Source organism: Echinops telfairi, unplaced genomic scaffold (assembly GCF_000313985.2).
Source record: "Echinops telfairi isolate 266 unplaced genomic scaffold, ASM31398v2 ScPeMD7_7425;HRSCAF=8463, whole genome shotgun sequence".
In the NCBI taxonomy this organism is placed as follows: domain Eukaryota; kingdom Metazoa; phylum Chordata; class Mammalia; order Afrosoricida; family Tenrecidae; genus Echinops; species Echinops telfairi.
The window spans coordinates 3,560,713-3,581,410 of NW_022111325.1; the positions used below are offsets into that span (position 1 = coordinate 3,560,713).

A 20,698-nucleotide genomic window follows, 5' to 3' on the forward strand; every position below is an offset into this window, starting at 1 on the left:
GCGTCTGCAGGTTGGAAGGTGGAGGACCGCATTCTGGGCATCTTCTCGAAATGCCTGCCGGCCCTCAGCCAGCTGCAGGCCGTCAAGTAAGAGGCCGTCTCGGGCTGGGGGTCGGGGGCTGGGTGGGCCGCCACTGTGGGGAATAGGACTCTTGGTGGTATGCAGGAGAGAACTGAGAGGATTCTGCAGCCTTAGGGGCTTGGGGGCGGAATCTGGGCCGGAGTGGATGGGAGGTGGTTGGGTTTCCTGGGAAGGGGAGGCTCCAGCTGTTTCTGTACTTACTGTCTTTCCAGCTTTTGGAAGGTGGGGCTGACTGATAAGACCCTGACCACCTTCATCGCCCTCCTGCCTCTCTGCTCACCCACACTCAGGTCAGCGGAGGGGGGCCCCAGGGGCGGGCGCTTAGCCAGGTGGCCAGTGGGGAGTGGTTTGGTATGAGGTGGCAGGCCCTGGTTTCTGTGGCCCTAGACTGACAGCCCTGTGACCAAATAGGATCAGGCTGGGTCCTGAAGTTCATCTAACAAGGAGCCTCCCCCCCTCTCTCCCCGTCTCAGGTCCTCCTTCCCCCATGGTGACACCCCACTCAGAGTTTCTCTCCCCTGCTCCTTGCTGCCTGGGGCTGCACCAGGGGCTGGTGAGATGTAGTCCTTGTCCTCCGCCTCACGTCCAGTGAGGGAGGAACAGACAGGGCAGGCCCTGTGGAGCCTGGTGGCAGTGGCAGAAATGGCTCTGTGGGTGTAGTCCTTGGCACATGGGCTGTCGAGTGTCTCAGGACGTGCGTGGTAGCTTTGCTCTGGGAGCACTCAGGAGGCAAGCCACACCCTTTGGGGCACCTCCCCTGGGAAGGGGCACCCCATTACCTTTGCCTCTCCAGGTTACAAGCGAGTCACTAGGTCCAGCTCCCACCCACGGGGAGGGGTTCCACCACAGAAGGGCTCTCAGGAGGTGGGGTCATTGTGGGCCAGCTCAGAGGCCACCTAACCACAGGTCACTGACTCTGGGCAAGGACCTCTCTCATGGTCACACTAAAGGGTTCATCGTAGTCTGGGGAGCTGTCACATACAACTCTACTGAAGGTTGTCCCCGACTCCCCGTGTTTGCTTTCCAGGCCCCCTCACCCCCTCGGGGCCTCTGAAGTTCCCCGGTTCTCAGCTCCCCCCCCACCCCCCGCAGGAAGGTGTCTCTGGAGGGGAACCCACTGCCAGAGCAGTCGTATCACAAGCTCATGGGATTGGACAGCATGTGAGACTCCCTTTGCTTCCCCTCTCCTCCCACAAGCCATTCTCTGCCGCAGCCATGCTCACCCTCTAGCATGTTCTCAAAGGAACCACCACCTCACTGCCATGTTCTCGTCCTCACTCAGAGCCTCTAGGATGGAGCGGGACTGCCCCACAGGGCTCTTAGGTCGTCAGAGTTTCATCTTTCTACCGCAGAAGCGCTGGTGGGTGGCTGTAAACGATCAACCTTTCCTTTAGCAGGGCAACACTTAGCCCACTGCACCACTAGGGCTCCCTAGCCAAAGCAAACCCGCTGACATTGCGTGGATTGCAACACAGGGCGAGCCAGGGACCCTCAACTCAGGCCGGACGCCCGACCCTCCTGTGCCCCCCTCGGTCTTTCTCCCTATTCCCACCCAACTCCCTGGGCTGCGGTGCCCGTGACTTGCTCTCCTGCCCTAGGATTGCCCATCTGTCTCTGCGGAACAACAACATCGACGACCACGGCGCGCAGTTGCTGGGCCAGGCCCTGTCCACGCTGCACAGCTGCAACAAGAATCTTGTCTCCCTCAACCTGGGCTTCAACCACATCGGGGACGAGGGCGCGGGCTACATCGCCCAGGTGCGTGCGCAGTGGGCAGGCCCGGGGCTTGGGGCGGTTGGCCGAGCCCCTCACTCCCCGCCCGCCTGCGCAGGGGCTCCGACTGAACCGCTCCCTGCTCTGGCTGTCGCTGGCGCACAACCGCATCCAGGACCAGGGAGCCCTGAAGCTGGCCGAGGTGGGTGTGCCGGGGCGTGGCCCGAGCAGGGGCGTAACCAGCGGGCTGGCCCCGCCCCGCACGCTCCTGCTAGCGGAGGACCTGCTTCGCCCAGGTGCTGCGCCCTTTCGAGCTGACCCACATCGAGGTGGTGGAGCGCCGGCGCCTCCTGCTGGAGAAGGGGACGCAGGAGCGAATACGATCGGTGAGGAGCCACTCAGCCAGCTGTCGGGTCCGTGCCCCTAGCCCTGACATGTTCTCCCTGGGCCTGACTGCCTAACACACGTTGGCTAAGCAGACGCTAGACTTAAACGGACGGAATTTGAAACCCGATTCGTCCTAGAGCCAGCAAGTGCCTCGGTTTTCTAATCTGTTAAGCAGGGATGCAAACTACCCTCCACATGAGGGGTTTGGGAGGGTTGATTGAATGCATGAATTCTCAGGTCGCCTTTAGAAGAGCGCCTGGCACGTAGCTGAATTCGTTAGCTGCTATTTATCTCCTCACAATTAGGGCCTCTCTTCCCTCAGTGGCCCCCAGGCTCCTCTGCAGTTTCTTTCCAACTGCCCCTCACCCCAGGGGAGCCTCAACCATATTTTCTTGGGATTTAGGCTTGGGGGGTTGGTGGTGGGGGTGGCCAGCTACTCAGAGCCCAGGTCCAAGGCTTCCCCTCCCCCTCCCTGGCTTCTTCCTCTGTCTTCTCATTTCTATGACCACAGCCTACCTCCTCTCGACATATGGACTACAAATCCGACCGGGATAAGAATCAAGCCGTCGGGGCCAGCAACCTTGCACTGTCTGACAAGACAGACAAGATGTCGGCCTCGAAAACCCTCAAGAGCCAGGGGGCAAAGAAGAAGGAGAAGTCGGGGGTAGGTGTCCTGGGGACCAGAGAGCCTTGGGTGCTGGAAGGACACAGGGAGAGAGGCTGCTTCCCCGCAGGAAGGTGGACCGTTCACTTCTCTTCTAACCTCTTCTACAGGAAGTGGTCAAGAAAGAGGAGAAGTCCGGGTCTGGGCAGTCCCCCACACAAGGAACCCCTAAGAAAGAAGACGCCTCAAAGGCAGGCAAAGGGAGTAAGTTCGAGCGCCCCTCTGCCAGCCTCTCCAGAGGCAAAGGGAGGCGCACTGGGCAGGAAGCTGGAGGCCTGCACACGCCTGGTTCTGACAAGATAGGTCTTCTTGTCATGCCCTCCGGCGTCCTTTCTCTGACAGTGAGACCCTGGGACAGCCTTTCCTGCCAGGGCATACTGACCCAACCCCCTCCATCCCTCATCTCCCGGGGGAGGGCGGGTTCTGTGGCTTTATCCTCAGAAAAGGAACCCAGTTGGTGTCAGAGTTCTCCTCTGTGCCCCCTGCTCCTCCTCCCGATCCAGAGGGGCCGGCCCCTGAGCAGAAGCCAGTGAAGGGAAAGGGGATCAAGCCCGGGAGCAAAGAGAAGCGGAGCATCCTCCTGGAGTCAGAGGTAGGCTGTTGGCAGAAGTGGGGCTCCAGGCTGGTGCTGCTTCAGCCCCTCCGGGAGGGAAGTCTCCACCCGGCAACAGCCACTTGCATTCAAATGTCCTCCCTTGCTTCTGCGCCAGCCACACCTGGAACATGCTGTGGGAATCCCCACCTCACCTGAGATGAAGCCCCAGCCCAGCCCACTTCCTTTTCTGTGATTAGCCCACACTTTTGAGTCAATGTCTCTACTCCACCTGCTTCCCAAGGGGCCATTAGGTCAGCACTACCACCTGCCCCTTACTTACAAAGCATCTCATTTTCTGCCCTAAGGAAAGCAGGGCTTAAAAAAGTTTTATTTGCATATAATTCACTTAAAAAACGAACCTTTTTTTGTGAACAGTGGAGGCTTAGAGTCGTTTCCAGTCAACAACATACATACATTTTGCGTTACATCACTGCTTGCAACCTCCACAACCTAACGTCACTTATCCCACTTGCTGTTTCCATGCCCCCTGAACTGTTCCTTGGGTCAATGCTGCCCTTTTGGTCTTAAAAGGTTGACCATCTTCAGGTGTGTGCACCTCCCTAGTGTTACTCTTCCCCTCGTAGATGTCTCGTTTGGCTGAGAACAGCCATGGTTGTGCAGTGTGCCTGTGGGTTTTCGTGTCCATCTCTGCCCAGTAAGCCTGCTCATCCCTTTTGATTGTGAGTTTTGTTCCATGTCTGTTCTCCTGCTCTGTCCTACTCTCCTAAGGTGCTTCTTGTCAGAGCAGTGGTCAGGGTGGCCAGGCACCGTCTGCTTCTTCTGGTCTCAGGGCTGTGCAGAGTCCAGTGGACCGATTGTTTCTGTGCACCTTGCGGCTCCTCCACACACAGACAGAGCTGCATCTTAAATGATTGCTCAGGAGCTCTTAAGACCCCAATTGTCTTTGGAGCTTCTTACACTGTGGTTTGTGACCCCACAGGGGTTGTGTAACTGGACATGGGGTGGCAAAAAAAGTTAGCAATAGTAGGAGGTTTCTGAGTGTATGACCATACATTAAAACCCACTGTGGAATGAGACGAGGTTTCTGGTCTCTCCACGGATCCACCCAAGCCTAGAACGGAGGGCCGTGTATGCACAGCATTTCCGGTGTTGCTCACACAGGCCCCCTGCCTCCATCACGTCTTGCTGACCTCCTCCTCAAGTATTGCCGTCACCTCAGTTAACACTCCTCTGCCCTCTAGCCAGTAATCTCCCCTCCCACCCTAGTAACCATCAAAAGCGGCTTCTTTAAAATGAAGAATTTTTGTTGACTTTTTTGTCTTAATAATAGCAGTCTCATACATTTCTTTTTTTTTTTTTTTAAACATTTGTCCTTTTGTGGTTAATGAATTTCACCTGCATCATGCCCTGCAGGTTCACCCATGTTATGGGGTGCTTCATAGATTTCTTCTCCAACCTTGCATAATTTGTACCCGTGTGAATGTCTCTTTATCCCGTCTTCCACAGCCACCGGGCAGTTTTTATTTACTTATATATGTGAGTATAAGCTGAGATTCTCAGCACATTTTCAATACCGTTTTTGTGGTAAAATTAGGTGCCTCGGCAGATATTCGGGCATATATGGTAGGTTTTCATTTCTTTGCTATTGGAAATACGAGGGAGTACCCTCCTCTACTAACAAAACAAAACAGAAAAAAAAGGGGGAAAAAGCTCCGCTAGGCAGAGCTTTCATAGTACACTTTTCCCGTTAGGCAAGCATCCAGTAACTCGCTCTGAGTTGGTGCATCCAGTGGCATTGCCTGGGAAGGTTCTCTCTGGCCAGTGAATTTTTGGCAAAAGCAGTTTCACTTGAACCTTGTATTTTGTGATGGCCGATTTAACAGCCTCCTGCAGCTGGAAATGTTTTCTGCTCAGGAAAAATGCTGCATAAAATGCTATGATGTTGAATACAGCTTACAAGGACAGCGCTATGGGAAAACCTCAGGTGTACCAGCGATTTTCTTGTTTCAAAAAGGTGAAATGTCAAAAAAAAGGTGAAATGTCGATTGATGACAAACCTCCTTCTGGTTGTCTGTTAACTTCTCGAACGGAGTTCATTCTCCAGGTCAGACTGTTAACCAAGCTTTCTATTTAGCGGTTCTGAAAAGACTGTGTAACAGTGTACAACAAAAAAAGGCCTGATTTGTGGCAGATGGGGGACTGGTTTTGCCACAATACACCTGCTTCCACAGCCATCGCAGTGCACCAGTTTTTGGCAAAAAACAGGAGCCCTCTCGCCCCGCCCACCTGACCTCATTCCCTGTGGCTTCTTTTTGTTTCTGGGAATGAATGACAAGACAGCGATTTGAGGAGGTAGAAGAGGTGAAGAAAATAACGAGGGAGGTGCTGTCAGTCATCCAAGCAGATGCGTTTGAAAATTGTTTCCAAGAATGGAATCATAGATTTGACAAATGTATTACATGTGATGGAGAGTACTTTGAAGGTGATAGGGTTGTTTTGTAAAAAAATTGAAATACATAGCTTTGGAAAAAAATTCCGTTTTCTGGGGGGTGGGGTTACCCCTTTGTAGTGCTGCGATGAACATAGGTGTGCATGTATCTGTTCATGTCACAGCCCTTATTTGTCTAAAATAGATACCAAATAGAGGGATTGCTGGGTCACATGCTGTTCCTCTTCCTTCTCTGCTTTAAGGGAGCACCATTGAGCCATGGGTGCACCAGTTCTAGGCTCTCCACACCTTGCTGGCATTCACTTAATTTTGAACTTTCTTATTAACATGTTGGCCTGCAGTTCGGAACTGCCAGCTGCTCCTTGGGAAAAAGACTCAGGGGCAGTTCTACCCTGCCCCATAGGCTGATTATGAGTTGGTATCAACTTGAAGGCAGAGCCCAGCTTTGGGGCACTAATGATCAGTTTCTTTGTTCGTTGGCTGCCCACGTCTTCTTCGGTGAAGTGTCAATTCGAGGCTCGGCCCATTTAGTTGGATTATTGATTTGTCTTTTTCTTATCGAGGTGTTGACGTTTCAGGGAACAACCTGGTGTGGAAGTCTTCTCTGGCACCCAAGGCCTGAGCTCACAAAATCAGTTCCAGTGGAGGAAGGGAATGGGTGTTGCCTTCTGATTCCCGTTGCCTCCATCTGGGGCTCTCCTGTGCCCCTTCCCTCCCTCCCTCCTCCAGCCCTCTAGCCATTAGAACACTTTGCAAGACCTGCATGCAACACGCTGTTCCCCGCCTCTCATGCCCACATCTCTGTCTGTCATTTCCTTTTCTGGAATACTTCCCTTGCTCTTCATCTGATAACGTCCACTTGGCGGCGCTCACATTCAGGACCTCTGGTGGCATACTGGCTACGCGTTGGTCTGATAACCCCAAGGTCAGCTGTTCAAAATCATCAGCCACTCTGTGGGAGAAAGATGAGGCTTTCTACTCCTGAGTCTCAGTAACCCAGGGGGCGGTTCTACCCTGTCCCACAGGCTTGCTGAGTCGGCACTGATGTGATTTGAGTGCTCTCATTGTAGCTCACCTGCTTTGCCACCCCCACCCCCCCCAGTCAAATGTCCCTCCCCTGTGCCTACCATCCTGAGCTTGCTGCTGGCTGCTGTCACACTACACATTACTCCTCCTCTGCTGGTCCTGTCCCCCTTCCCTCCCGCCACACCCCCCTCCCCCTGCCCAGGTGCTTCTTGAGGGTGGCTTCCTCATCTCTTGAGTGTATGTGGCTGAATGATTGACCTCTGCACCAGTGCTCCTCTTTGGCAGGCATTTGTATTCTGCCCAACAGCTGGTTGCTGAAACCACGGAGATGGTCAACCCTCTCCTGGAGCCCGTGGTACACCGAGATGGAAAAGTGTTCATGCCGGGAAACAGGGTTCTTCTGCATCTCAACCTTCTCCGTATGTTTGCCGGCCCCATCGGGCCCTGCAGGTGCCCCTAACCCCATGGGGCATTACTCGGTTCTCCCAGGTCCGGGCGAGCATCGGGTTGTCTGAGACCCTCTCGAATGGGGCTATGAGTAGGGCCCAAGTCAAGGAGGAGAGGGTGGTCAAAGGAGCAGTGGGTGGAAAACCAGGTTGGGAAGGTGGCACTGGGCTAGCCTTGTGCCTGAAGGCCAGCTGGCTCTGGTGGGGGTGTCCGAGGCCAGCCTGTGCGCACCTGCCCCCAGGTAACCGCATCACGGAGGTGGGGCTCGAGGGCTTCCTGGCCACAGTGCAGTACCAGGCGCAGGTCTCCAAGTCCAAAGTGGCGTCCAAAGGCCCTGTGGGGCTGCTTTGGCTGTCCCTGGCGGTGAGTTCCCAGCACCCGCTGTTGCTGCCGGCAGCCTCCTCCCATCCCCAAGGTGTTTCTGGAGTTCCTTGGATCACAACCTAGCCTCCGGCCCAGTCTCCCGTGTCCCCCAGGCCCTAATCCATCCATCTCCTCCTCAGCTGCCAGCCTGCCCTTTCCTCTTTCAGAAAAATTACTTTCCCCCACAATGCGCTGTGCACTCCACGATCCAGGAGCTGATGCTGCCCCGGGACCCTGTGAACAAGGCCAGGCCCCGGGAGGAGGAGGCCGTGGCCTTCTCAGTCTAGCCCTTCCTGTCCCTGAGGGGGCTGCTCTCCCGGGGTGGGGGTGGGGGGTCAGGCCAATAACAAAGCGGTAGCTGCACGTTCCCATGAGGTGGTCTGAACATTTTGTTCCAGCCGGGAAAGCGCCGGGCTCAATTGTGTGGTCCTGCGGCTGGAAAGGGCGGAGCGGCGATGGTGTGAGTGGCCTCCAAGTTCTGCTGGAGGGAGCCTGGCCCGTCTCCCAGAGGGAATGCGCTCTGCAGGCTGTGCCTGCAGCCAACAGGCTCAGGCAGACAGGAGCAGGGGCTGGGCTGGGTCAATGGGTATGATTGGGAGGGGCTTGTCCCTCCCCTGCCGGTTCCGTGGGATCTGGCCCAGGTCTCTGACACTGTTTCAGAAGTGGCAGACCACTTGGTTGCTAGGCTCACTGCCATTTAAATACCATGTCCAAACCTGCCACGTGACCCTGACGACAGTGTGAGATGTTAGTTATCTGAAGCAAGACACCTGGGCCCCACGTCTGAACCTTCTGGGCTGCCTTTCAGTGCGCAGCGCGTGGACAGTGTCCAGAATGCAAGGGCCTGGCTCCTGAGAGGCCAGAGGAGGTGGAGGTGAACTGGGGCTTGGCGTCTTCCCCAGCTTTGGGCTGGCTTAACCTGTCCACGGCTCCCTCATGCTGCACCCTGGTCTCGGCCTCCCCGCTGTCCTGTGTGCTGCTGCTCCCTAGGCCTTCAGCCTTGGAGCCCTTGTGCTCCCACCCCAGACTGCGCTGCCCCGCCGTTCTGAAGCTGCTGGTCAGCCTCTCCAGAGGAGACCTTCCACCTCCCTGGATTCCCATCACTGAGCACAGTGTGGATGGGGTCTCCTTACCCCCACCCCAGTACTTCTAGAGCTGTCACAAGCCCCCGTCTGGCCCCCGACGTGTGCATGACAGACGTGCAGCTAGACTGGACGCTGCGAGGGCCAGACCTAGTTTGAGATCAAATACTAGATATTTCATGCTGAAAAAGAATGTCACTTATTCTTCAACAACAAAGAGGAAGACTCACAGGTGATAATGGACGGAGGTTACAGTCCTGGGGAAGTGGCCTCACTGCTACCCCATCTCCTGGGAGGTGTCTGAGCCTGTGGGAGGTGGGGCAGGAGGTGAGAGCAGGAAAGGGGAGGACCTCAACGCTGGTTCATTGCACATGCACGAATGTGCACCAAACACATGTAGTCCAGCGCGTCTCGTTCACTGAGCACTCGTGAACCCACGCTTGGGAGAATATGTGGATGAGGGTTTGGGATGGGTGTGGGGGGTATCATTATTCTGTTGTGTGAAATTGCACCCGGTCCACAGGGAAAAAAACACCAGTGTCTTTTTTTCGCAGTAATTCCAAGAATTACACACACTACCACAGTTGAATATTTAACTTTTCTTAAAAAAACAAAACAAAAAATTAACCATGAAGAGAAGAAAATAAGAGTATACATTATCTGAACAGCAAAACAGTCATTTCCATTGATCTATATTTTATATATTATATATATTTATATATATATGTATATATACACCTAGCACAGTGTGTATATTCTAGTAGTGGGGCGAGGAACGAGGATGTGGGAATGGGGCCCATGCTGTGGGCCCCGGGGATGGTCCTGGGCTAACCCAGCATTCTTTTCCCTTGCCTGACCTTCAGGGAGCCAGTTCTCAGCTCTGTACCTCACACTGGGTTTTCTACAGAGACAGGGTCTGTGTTCCCATCTCGGAAGGAGGGAGCAGTCAGCATCAAGCTCACAGGCTGGGCCTGGCGCTCACCCACAGGGGACAGGGCTACCTTTTGGCCCTGACCCTGGAGCTGGACCGGTGTTGGGGGTGGTGAGGAAGTTCTGTTCACTTGGAGATACGAGGGGGCCCCCTCATCTCAGCTACCCTTTCTAACTGCCTCCAGCACCCCAGGAACAGAAACAAAAAAGGCAGTAGTTATTTACAATGGCGAAGATGCACATACAATACATACATATTCATAGGGAACCAAAGTGACAGAGAATGGGGGAGGCAGCCCACCCCAGCCCTGGGGTCCTGGGAGTGCGAGGAAGGAGCAAAGTGCATCTACACAGAAGACTCCTCCTCGTGCTTGCAAGTCTGGGGGCCACAGGGAGGTGGGGCTTGGAGGCAGACTTGTCAGTGGGGGCCTGTCCAGATGCAGTCAGCATGCTTAGGAGATGGGAGAGGCCTTGGGGGGTGGGCGGGGGTCAGGCTGAAGGATGGGGAAAGACACTGAAACTGACTCCAATCCGAGCAGACCAAGCAACATGCGGGCCTCCTTCCCAGGCCTTGGCTGGATCCCAGTCCCCACATGGCTACACCCTGGGGAACAGGTCTGGGGCTCCCACCCGGGCCCCTGCCTCAGGCCAGTCTGAGGGAGGAGTGGGTCACAGAGGAGTTGGTGGTTTGGGTGGTCACAGTCCTGGGGCTGTGGCTGTGGCCCTGTCTTCCAGCGGGGAGTTGGCGCCTGCAGGAGGGGTGGCGACAGGAAGAACCAATGGGCTTTGGGGCTGAGCCCATCCTGGGCTTTGCCTTGGCTCCTTCAGCGTCACCCATGGTGACAAGGCGCTCTTTTCCCCTGTCCCTAAAGTTTCTCATGGGGCCTGAAAAGGCTGTTGTCTGCGAACACCTTTGGTTCTGCCGGTCCTCGGGCCCCATGTTCCCGAACAACTGCTCTCCTGGAAGCACCAATGGATCTTAGACTCGAGGCCTGGCTTCCTCCCCCAACCATTTGCTTTCTTCATGGCCCAAGGAAAAAGGGGGGCCAATTCCAAGTCGCCTCTTTTTCAGCACCCATGTGTGGGCTTCCTTAGATTTCTTTCTGAGTGCAGGCGATGGTTCTGTACCACCCTTCCCCTCCCCCCAACCCTTTGCTGCTTGGCACGTCTCCTCACTAACTGGTGGGCTTCCCCCTTGGGCAGTTAGGACTCGCTTCACTCACCGTCCTCAGGGCAAAGCCTCAGCTCGTGGCTGTCCCTGGAGTCCGAGACGAGGGGCTCCTTGGCTGAGGGTGAGAGGGAGCTGTCTGTCCACCTCACTGCCTCTGCGTGAAAGCTGCCCACAGGTGTGGTGCCACCAGACGACCCTCCACCCAGGGACTTCAGTAGCTCCCGGTGGGCGAGCTCCATGTCCTGCAGGCAAAGTCTGTGCTCAAGGCCTTCCGTTCCTCCCGAGGGCCCTGGGGTGGAGCTGCCAGCGAAGGCGACGGCTGGGCGTGGTGGGACAGGACCCAGACGCGCTTTCACTTACAGGGCATGGCCTCGGGTGACAGTCAGAGGCCCCCCGGTGCCCAAACTCTGTTCCCCTCACCTTGAGCCTGTTGAGCTTGAGGGTGAGCTGCTCGATGGTGCGGAAGATTGTGCCCACATCCCTGAGGGCCAGGCTGGGAGGAAAATGGCTGGGGCATCTCTGTGCTCCACTGCCATCCCGAAGCGGGGGCGGGCGCCCAGGCTTCCAGGCAGGGTGGCAGTCAGGCTGGGAGGGGCTGGTGGGTGCCCCTGAAGGGTCAGTGGTGGAGTCCTGGGGGCCTGCTGGCATGCTGACATAAAAACAGTTCCCTGTGCCCCAGAACGAGAGAGGGAGGGAGGGAGAGAGATACGGAGGTGAGGAGGGTCTTAGGCAGCCCCCAGTCTCTGGGCGTTCCACATGCAGACTGAGAACAGGCCTAGGAGGGCCCAAGGCAGGGCAGCTCTACCCTGTCTACTCTTGAGCCTCTCCTTTCACGAGAGCCTGCCATGAGGCTCTGTGACACAGGCTAGGGCCAACACGGCACAACGTGTGCCAAAGGAAGTGGCAGGGGCTCGGGGTGAAGAGCAGCAGACAGCAACCCCATTTCACCAACCCTCTAGGCCAGGGGTCCTCAAACTACGGCCTGCCAAGGATATTTATCCAGCCCGCCGGGTGTTTTTGCCCACCCCTTTTTCCCTTCAAAATAAAATATGTGCAGTGTGCATAGGAATCTGTTCATAGTTTTTTTTAAACTACAGTCCAGCCCTCCAATGGGTCTGAGGCCCCCTGTTTAAATAGTTTGAGGACCCCTGCTCTAGGCTCTGCTGCCGGCTGGCAAGATGGCTGCAGGAAGGAGCCCAGGACCTGGGTGGGGCAGCAGAGCCCCTGGAACCCGGGCGGAGGTGCTGCAAGCACATCTCCCCAGGGCCCTGGCTGGGGTGGCTAAGCAGCTGCTCAGTGTTGGGCACAGGGGCACCAGGCTAGGTTTCGCTGGCCCTAGAGCCACTGTGCTGCCAAGGGCCAGTCCCACTCTCACCAAGGGGCTACGTAGGGCTGCATCAGAAGGCTGCACAGGCCCACTTCCCACCAGTCCCCAGCATCCAGCCAGGAGGGGGGGGCACAGTGCCTGCGTGCAGAGCCTGCGCCCACGTGCCTGCAGGAGGGGCCCTGGTTCCCCAGCCCCGCAGGCCCCACACTCCAGCCCTGGCCTGCCTCTGCTCCGAGGGGAAGTTTATTACCCGCAGCCTTTGCTCCGCCTTCCACGTCAGGAGGCTCAGGCTCTGACTGGCCACTCTCTGGTAGTGCAGGGCCAACCTTGCTGCCTGCCACCTCAGCTGCACCGACACCACCACCACCACCACCACCACCAGGGAGAGGGGCCGAGAGACAGGGCGAGGAGAGGGGCGAGAGGAGGAAGGAGTGGGGGCAGGGCGGGGGAGAGAAAAAGGGAAGAACAACAGTGAACACAGGCTCGCACATGATCACAACCCAGGGAGCCGGGGAACTGTCCACCATTCACCGAGAGAGAAGGCAGGCCAGCGTCCAGAGACTGGGGCGGAAAGGAGGCAGAGCTGAACACTGGGAGGGAGGACAAGAAACCCCTCTCACGAACTCCTCACACCTGCCTCTGGCTTCTTCCTGACCCCGCCTCCCTCCTCCCTCCCACAGGCTCACACGCGTCTCTGCCCCTTGCTTTTCTCAATGCTGCCCACGGCCCAGGGGGCCCCTGCCACCTCACCCATCCAACCACACTCCTGGCCCCCAGTCTCATCCTGGGGCCACTCCTCTTCCATCTGCCTCTGCCCCCAGCTGCAGCCCCATGCTGCCCGTCCTTGGTGACTGACAGCCGGAGTGCTACCGTTTTGCCCGAAGGACACCTGGTTATGCTTTGCGCTGCTAATGGCAAGTGTCAGAAATTCGAAAGCACCGGCGCTCAGAGGGAGAAAGAGGAGGCTCTCTATGCCCATGAAGAGTTACAGCCTTAGAACTGCACCCCCCTCACCCCGGGGGCAGTTCTGTGGGCTTGAGGGCAGGGAGTGTGTTTATCATCTGCTCCCTCCTCAGGAATGCGGATGGACACTTGATTTGGGCCAGGCGATAGGTAACACCCCCACATTGTAGAATGGGGAGGCCACCCAGACAGGAAGCAGCTGTGAACCTCGCCTTGGAGTGATTTCAACAGCAGGTGGGGGGTGGGGGGCAGGCTGCAGCTGGCAGATGGGCCTCAACCCTGGCAATGCGGCCACCTGTTCCCTGCAAAGCCCTAGTGGGTTTTACCTTTTCTCACAACTTTGTAACCTCCTGCTGCCTCTGCGTGTGAAGCCTCTTCAGCTGGGTCCTCATCTAGCTCGGGAGACTCCCAGATGCCAGAGTTTCTGGTTCTTGGGGGCAAATCTTCCAGCGAGCAAGGCACCATGTCCTCCGGCTCTGGCTGGTCACCTTCTAGCCCGGGGTACTGGGGGGTGCCCCCCTCGCCCACACTGGGGGCCTGCCCGGGGGAGCCAGGGTCCCAGGGGTGCGAGGTGATGCTGATGACTGAAGGGGTGGGTGTCAGGTCATCCTCAGGCTCGGCGGTGGCTGGGGGTCCGGTGGAGGGGCTTGGCTGCAGGCTGCACAGGATCAGGCGCCGCAGGCTCTCCACTGGAAGGAAGTGGGGGATGGCTGCCCCGGCACAGCCCAGGCCACCCCAGTGCCATGGCTGCCCGCCCTGCCACAGGGAGCTGTGTGAGTGCCACTGTACAGGGGGCGGGCAGGGAGGCCGGCTCACAATGGCCATGCTACGGGGCCCCAGGGGCTGATGGCCAGGCCCCCAGCCACTCACCATCTTCCAGAGCTGACTCGGCGAGCCCTTCCGTGAACAGAGGGCCGGGGAGGGGCACATGGACGGGGTCCTTTGTCCCGATGTCTATGTTCTCTCCATCCAGGGGCGAGGGGAGGTGAGGGAGGACCCCAAGCCCCTCCTCCTCTCTACTGCCTTCCGGCTCAGGGTCCTCTAACAGGATGGGGTGTGGCCCTCGGGCCCTCTGCTGGGGCCTGGGGTCTGCTGTGGAGGAGAGGGGAGTGTAAGGCTGGAGAACAGGGTGGGCAGGTACTGTTCCAGGTGCTAGGCACACACGCCAAGGAGCTTAACCTAGTGGAATCTGAATGAATCAAGTAAAAGATTTCGTCTTTAAGAATGTGGCTAAGTCAACTGATTATAAGAATCTTTGTATAGTCTCCTCCCTGGGGGACGTTGGACAGTGTAACATGACAAAATAATAATTTATGAATTATGAAGGGTTCATGAGGGAGGGGGTAGTGGGTAGGGAAAGGGAAAATGAGCAGCTGATATTAAGGGCTCAAGTAGAAGGCAAATGCTTTGAGGATGAAGGCAACAAATGTACATATGTGCTTGACACAATGGATGTATGTATAGACTGAGATAAGAATTGTACGAACTCCCAATTAAATGATTAAAAAAAAAAAGAGTGTGGCTAAGTCTAGCGAGACTTGAACGAATCACGTCAATGATTTTGTTTGTAAGAGTGTGGCCGAGCGCTGTGGCGAGAACAGACATAACCAACCACTGTGTGGGGCTCAAGAGGGCTGGTTAGAGCAGGTGGTGCAGCGACCATGACAGAAGGCTGTGTGCAGACGGGCCTGGCCAGGGAGTGCATGCCAAGACCCCACTCTAATCCACACACCAACTCTCCATGGGAATTCTACTTGGGTCCCCAAGAGCTCCACCCCAGGAAGGCAGTCTTCAGCCCCTGGGTGCCCACCTCTACCTGCGTGCGCCTTTGTTCCCACAGTAAGCCCTTCATTCTCATTCGTGGGTGAATGCCCTTCTTCCGCTTAACGAGCCAGTCCACTCTGACTCTGCACAACGCCCCCCTCCCCGGGTGGCTTCCCCCACAAGCTCAGAGCTCAGTCTGATCTGTTTCTGTCATCTCCCTCAGTCTGCACAGCCTGGACCAGTGCCCGACCTCAGCCTCCTTACCTCCGGGCAGCTCCTCAGGCTCTGGTTCAGAACTGCGCCTGTGGAACACCTCTGACTCATCCAGTCCCACCCTGAGGGAAGCAAGCAGCAAGGGTGAGGGGCCGGAAAATCCCACTCTGGAGCCCCAACAAGGAAGGGCCCTGGCAGTCTGGGAGGAGGCGGGGTTATGTGGTGCTCCCCCCTCAGCATTTCCCTATTGGGGGCTGTTCACTCCCTCCCCCAGCACCCCAGTGAAGGTTCAGAAGCAGCCGACAGCAGGAGCTTGGAGGGGAGCTAGGTGGGAGGCCTGAGCAGAGCATGGCACCTGCCGGGCACCCGCCGCGGGTGGGCTGCCGGAGGCGGCTGGATGGGCACGGGGGCTGCTCCAGGGTGCCTGGTGGCGTTCCGCACGGCCTCGTCCAGGAGCTCCATCCATCTGTAGCTCGGCAGCAGGAGAAGGCGGGTGTGAGGGCAGGGCCAGGGCAGCCCAGCGACCCTCTTGAGCCTGTGCTCTGAAGCCCTCTCCAAGGCTGGCCCCGATTCTGCCTGCGAGGGTCCACCACCCGAGTCCTGACGAGTGGCTTCCTGGGGTGCTGTTCTCACAACTATCACTGACTGACCACCAGCCTCTGTGCCATGTCTCATTGTCCCTTTTCACAGCCAGACCCCAGAGGCTGACAACTGTAGGACACAACGTCTCCTTCACTATGGCAGCGCCTGCCCGCACACCTGCCCGCAGCCGGTCACTGTGGGGACCAGGCTAGGGCAAACGTGTCAGAACACATGCTGGGTGGGCCAGGGGAGAGAGAAGGGGGCTGATGAGAAGCCACAACAGTGGCTGGAAGGTGCTGGACACTCATGCTCTAACTTAGGGCTCAGGGGAGGTGACCCTGACAGCTCCTGAGGGCATCCTTCCCGTCTTCCCCACCCTGTGCCCACCGTCCTCATACACACCACCCTGGTCCCAGGGGCGGCGGTTACGTGGGACCCCGCAATCAATCTCACGTGTTCTTGTCTGATGATGTCACTGCGACCAGCTCGTAAATCTGGGGCGGCCCCAGCTCAGACGTGCAGATGATGAAGAAGGCACGCTTATCTGTGAGGAAGGAAGCAGGAAGGGCCTTCATGGTGGCACAGCAGAGCCTTCGAGCCTAGCCAGGACAGTGACCTTCGGCATGAGGCACAAATGTGGGCTGAGACAGACCTGGGCCATAAGATCCCCCCAGGTCCCACTCACAGAGGGGATAGAGGCTGTCCTGGGGTTCCTAAGGCCATTGCTCGCGGCCAGTCCGTGACCCTGCCTGCTCTGACAGTGACTGCTGACACCCACTCGCTGCTCCTGGGCTCAATGACTTCCCAAACCCAGGGCTTCTCTGGAGTACAAGCTGAAGAGGGCGGGCGAGCGAGCCAGACAATGCCGCACTCCACCTCTCCCAGTGCCCCACATCTATCCCCCTCTCCCCTCTCCTCTCTCTCTCTGCTGCCTTTACGCTTGCAGGTTTCCGCCCCGGCCCCTCTTCCAGCAGGAGTGCTTGTCTCTTTCCCGCCACACCCATCCTTTCGGGGCCCTGCCTAGCTGTCCTGAGCCCACATCCCAGTCGCCTAGGCATGTCCACCCTGTCCCTCTGGGGACCGCAGGTACCTGTGGCCACTGAGCGGACGAGCAGGGCGTTGAGCTTGAGCACAGGGCTGAAGGTCTGCTTGCTGTCGGCGGCCGTCTTACTGTGGCACTTGAGCAGCAGCTTTTCGTCCTGCTTCTGCAGCAGCACCAGCAGGTCTTCCAGCAACAGCACGTGCAGGTCTGCGAGGCGCGGGCCGACAGGTGAGCCCTCCCTGTGGCCCCCTAACCCCTCAGGAGCACCAGGGATGCATGGCCCCAAGGTCTCGAAAGCCCAGTGGGGCCACACCCTCTCCCTGTGCTGAAGAAGTCCCAGGCTAGGCCCAGGTCTCCTTCCAAGCTGCTTCTCTGGTGCCTCACAGACTCCTTTAGAGAAAGAGGTTCCAGGGCTTACGACCCAGGGAGGGGGGGCCCAGGGGAAGCCCACCCCCCACAGGGCCCGGCACATACCCAAGGTTTTGTCTTTGCTGATCCTCCAGGTCAGGGGTCCCTCGTGGATCATCTTCCTGGTGGTAAGATCCAGGCTCTGTGAAGGAGACACCATTCACTTACGCGCTCAACAAGCATTTGAGAACCTTCTCAGTGGGTGGAGCTGGCGGGGGAAATACAGACCCTCACCAATGCCATCTACCTTCCTAAGGAAATCAGCTTCTGCTCGGCCCCGCCCACTCATCAGCTTGATCCTCTCCTGCATGGTCTCCATCTTCACCTCAGGTTCCCAACCTGCTCACCCTTCCTCCACACCCCAGGCTGCGCCCTAACCCATAACCATCGTGCTTGGTGGGCTGCCTGTCCTCGTCTCTACCTAAGGATGAGGTGGCAGCAGCCATGTCGCGTGGCTAAGGCCCTCACCACCATCAGGGTCAGAAACAGGTCCCCGCATGCGTCCTCCAACACTCTGCAGGCCCTGGTCAGACTCCTGCTCCTCAGGCTGCCTCTCCTCCTACCTTGAACTCCACTGCCAGGGGGTTGCTGGCCCTCTCCAAGGAGGTGGCATCCAAGCGTTTCTGGTAGCCCTCCAGACGGTGCCGGTTCTCCGTCTGCTTCACGGCTTCATTCACATGCTTGAGAATTTCCCGGCACTGATCTCGGGCCCGGCAGAGCTTCTCATGCTCAGAGGTGCCACCTATGAACAGCCAGAGGAGATCATCAGCGGATCTGCCTCCGCCTGCCAGTCAGACGGCCTGCATGCACCCCCGTCCGTCCTCCTGTGTTGGCTGGTATGTGGCTGTGAGGCTGGACGCTATGCCACTCACATTTTCAATACCAGAAGGGTTCCCCCCACTCGCTGGACAGGTTTCAGAGAAGCCTCCAGACTAAGAGGAGGAAGAAAGACCTGTGGACCGACTGTGAACAGCTTACAGAGAATAAGGCACACTGGCTGAGAAAGTGCCAAAAGAGCCGCCCCTCCGGCTGGAAGGCTCTCAACCGACGCCAGGGACACGGTGGGCTCCGTGAGAGTCAGGACAGTGCAGGGCCTGGCTGCCTGGTTCTGCCCCACACTGGACATCGAACCACCACCTGTACCCATAGTGAACCAGCGGCCTTAAACCAGGAAATCTGAATAGGACCAGACAAGCTGCAGTTGCCTAACCTTAAAAACCTGAAGTGGGCCCAACTCAGAGCTGGGGGGGGATCTTCCTGCCTGCTCAACCAGGTGCAAGTTCCAGCAGCTCTGCTTGCACACCGATGCCTGGATGTGTGGTGAGGTAAGATGACAGGCCCCCAAGGATGGGGGCCAGCGCCCCACGCAGCCAGGCCCTACCCTCTCAGGGCAACCAGAGGGCTGTGTCTTCTTGCCCCTCACGGACAAGTGGAGTAGGGAGGGGACGAAACCAAACCCACACCAGCTGCTGCTGAGCCGATTCTGGTCTTCCTGTGGAACGGAACCACCACCACCTCCACCTGCCAGGCTGCGTGTCCACACAAACAACCCCAAACTCACTGCCTTCCAGTTGGTGACCACTCATAGCGACCCCCCAGGTCAGGGTGGAACTGCCCCTGTGGGTCTCCGAGGTCGTAACACTTTTCTGAAGTAGAAAGCGCATCTTTCTCCCGCGGAGGGGCTGTGGTTTTCGAACTCTAGCCCACTGGGTAACCACGATGCAACTGGGGCTCCGGCCATTCAGAGGACAGTGCTTTTCTCTGCTTTGCCCCAAGCCCCCTACAGACTAGTGGTGGCCACCAGCTCCCACTGCTGGGCACTACGGACTTCCCCAAGCACCTTCACAACGATCTTCTTTTGAGGCCTGCACTGCAGCAGGCCAGGTGGTGTGTGGAAGGCACAGAGTCAGTCCCGCTAGACGTAAGCTTTGCACCCAGCTCTCCCGCCACCGCCGCAACGCGGCGCTGGTCCCTCTCCGTGCCCTACCCTCCGTGTGCCTGATGATGTTCTCCAGCAGCAGCGGGTACTTGGTGAGACGCTGCATCTCGGAAATGATCAGGTCTCGGAGCTGCAGCCTCCGGCACTGGGGGTGGCTCTCGGCCTCCTAGACGGCAAGTGAGCGAGAGAGAGAACAGTCGGGGGAGAGGAAGGCCTCAGCCTGGCTGGGAGCCAGCTGATGGCTGACAGGCTTTGGATCAGAGGACGTGAACATGTCAGATGGTACCTAATCCCAGATGGGTCATTCAGAATCGGTGATGGCAGCTTATGCCTTAAATATTTGGGGTGGCATGAGGGCTGGCAGGGACAAGGAGACAGCCACCTAAGAATATCGTCAAACATATCCTATATCAGTCAAACCAAACCCACAGCCGTGGGCTCGATCACAGCGACCCTACAAGACAGAGTGGAATTGCCTCTGTGGGTTTCCAAGTCTCTACAGAAACAGACTGCCTCCTCTTTCTCCCAATCAGCGCAGCTGGGTGGTTCAAACCACAGACCACTTGCTAAGCCCCCAATGCATAACCCACAGTGCCACCGGGGCTCCTCTACACGCCACATGGCAAGCACTATTCCTACTCATAGACGACGAAATGGCCAGGCAGAGAGCGACTCCCTCCATCGGCGTGCACACAGGGACTGGTGGGTGTCAGGCCTCTTCAGAGAACAGCGGCCTCTACTTGAGCGTGTGCATGTGTCACCGTGCTTTGGAAGGGGTGCTGTGGGAGGGCTCAGGAAGCCGCCAGGTGGTGCCTGGCGTTGGGAGATAGCGGGAGGCGAGCGCAGGAGGTACCTGCATGAAGAGCTGGAAGCGGCCCTCCTTGCGCTGCTTGGTCTTGATCAGCTCCAGGGCTATCGACTGATTGGAGCAGAACTCAGCTGCCACCTGCTGGAGCTCCTCTCGGGCGGGGCCGTCAAACTGAGGGGGACAGGGATGCCCACGCAGTGTGACGCCCCTGCCTGGGACCTGTCCCCGCCCCGGGAAACGAGACCCCCATCATCCCTGCCCCCGACAAGCGGGCCAAGTCTGGGGCCATACCCGTGCCAACATGAAGTCACTGATTTCTGTGATGACGGGGCCCTCCTCCCGGAGCTTCTTCATGGCCTCACACCACGAGTCTGGGCGAGGAGAGGAGACACAGACCTGCCTGGGGCTGAGCACTGCCAGGCCCCTGTCACCAGAAAAGGGGAGTTTTCACAGCAGGCTGTGAGAAAAGGCCTGGAAAAGGTGGTTTCTCAGCCGTGGGATGTTGTCTTCACCTTCTCCCTCACCAGACTATATACTGTGTTGCCTACACCTGGCCTGGGGGTGGAGGTGGGCTGGGGGGGGTAGGGGGGGGAGTGCCTGTGTGGGAGGCGGGTCCTCACTGTGGATCTCGATGAGTTCAGGCAGGTTGGGAAAGAGCCGGGCCAGCTCCTCCCGGGGCATCAGGCTCTCCTTCTTCATGCGCTGGTAGAAGATCAGGTCCAGGACCCGGAGCGTACGCAAGTGGGACGCCTCGGTCACAAACAGCTCTGGGTAGGGTTGGGG

At 57.7% G+C, this 20,698-nt stretch overlaps 2 protein-coding genes across 6 annotated transcripts in view; one reads left to right on the forward strand and one right to left on the reverse strand.

Moving 5' to 3' along the window:
- Positions 1 to 7,973, forward strand: part of LRRC71 (leucine rich repeat containing 71) — a 10,548-nt gene extending 2,575 nt beyond the window's left edge. Inside the window, exons 3-14 of the mRNA XM_045298358.1 lie at positions 11 to 86; positions 294 to 371; positions 1,174 to 1,242; positions 1,680 to 1,839; positions 1,913 to 1,996; positions 2,091 to 2,180; positions 2,693 to 2,845; positions 2,956 to 3,049; positions 3,349 to 3,437; positions 7,184 to 7,295; positions 7,565 to 7,686; positions 7,854 to 7,973. Of these exons, the coding sequence (XP_045154293.1) occupies positions 11 to 86; positions 294 to 371; positions 1,174 to 1,242; positions 1,680 to 1,839; positions 1,913 to 1,996; positions 2,091 to 2,180; positions 2,693 to 2,845; positions 2,956 to 3,049; positions 3,349 to 3,437; positions 7,184 to 7,295; positions 7,565 to 7,686; positions 7,854 to 7,973 (1,247 nt within the window). The remainder of the gene's footprint in view (positions 1 to 10; positions 87 to 293; positions 372 to 1,173; positions 1,243 to 1,679; positions 1,840 to 1,912; positions 1,997 to 2,090; positions 2,181 to 2,692; positions 2,846 to 2,955; positions 3,050 to 3,348; positions 3,438 to 7,183; positions 7,296 to 7,564; positions 7,687 to 7,853) is intronic.
- ARHGEF11 (Rho guanine nucleotide exchange factor 11) overlaps positions 5,928 to 20,698 on the reverse strand; it is a 72,469-nt gene continuing 57,698 nt past the window's right edge. For 4 of the 5 annotated variants that reach the window (XM_045298402.1, XM_045298406.1, XM_045298405.1 and 1 more), the window contains 16 exons: positions 20,536 to 20,682; positions 20,207 to 20,286; positions 19,961 to 20,086; positions 19,156 to 19,273; positions 17,732 to 17,910; positions 17,235 to 17,310; positions 16,809 to 16,967; positions 16,172 to 16,262; positions 15,492 to 15,602; positions 15,188 to 15,258; positions 14,030 to 14,251; positions 13,486 to 13,848; positions 12,447 to 12,542; positions 11,290 to 11,537; positions 10,922 to 11,111; positions 9,353 to 10,447 (listed from right to left, as the gene is read on the reverse strand). In XM_045298402.1, coding sequence (XP_045154337.1) covers positions 10,395 to 10,447; positions 10,922 to 11,111; positions 11,290 to 11,537; positions 12,447 to 12,542; positions 13,486 to 13,848; positions 14,030 to 14,251; positions 15,188 to 15,258; positions 15,492 to 15,602; positions 16,172 to 16,262; positions 16,809 to 16,967; positions 17,235 to 17,310; positions 17,732 to 17,910; positions 19,156 to 19,273; positions 19,961 to 20,086; positions 20,207 to 20,286; positions 20,536 to 20,682 — 2,330 coding nt within the window. In that variant the 3' untranslated portion in view covers positions 9,353 to 10,394. Of the gene's footprint in view, positions 6,803 to 8,998; positions 9,075 to 9,352; positions 10,448 to 10,921; positions 11,112 to 11,289; positions 11,538 to 12,446; positions 12,543 to 13,485; positions 13,849 to 14,029; positions 14,252 to 15,187; positions 15,259 to 15,491; positions 15,603 to 16,171; positions 16,263 to 16,808; positions 16,968 to 17,234; positions 17,311 to 17,731; positions 17,911 to 19,155; positions 19,274 to 19,960; positions 20,087 to 20,206; positions 20,287 to 20,535; positions 20,683 to 20,698 lie in introns of those variants that run through there. The other variant, XM_045298403.1, reaches the window with a different exon arrangement.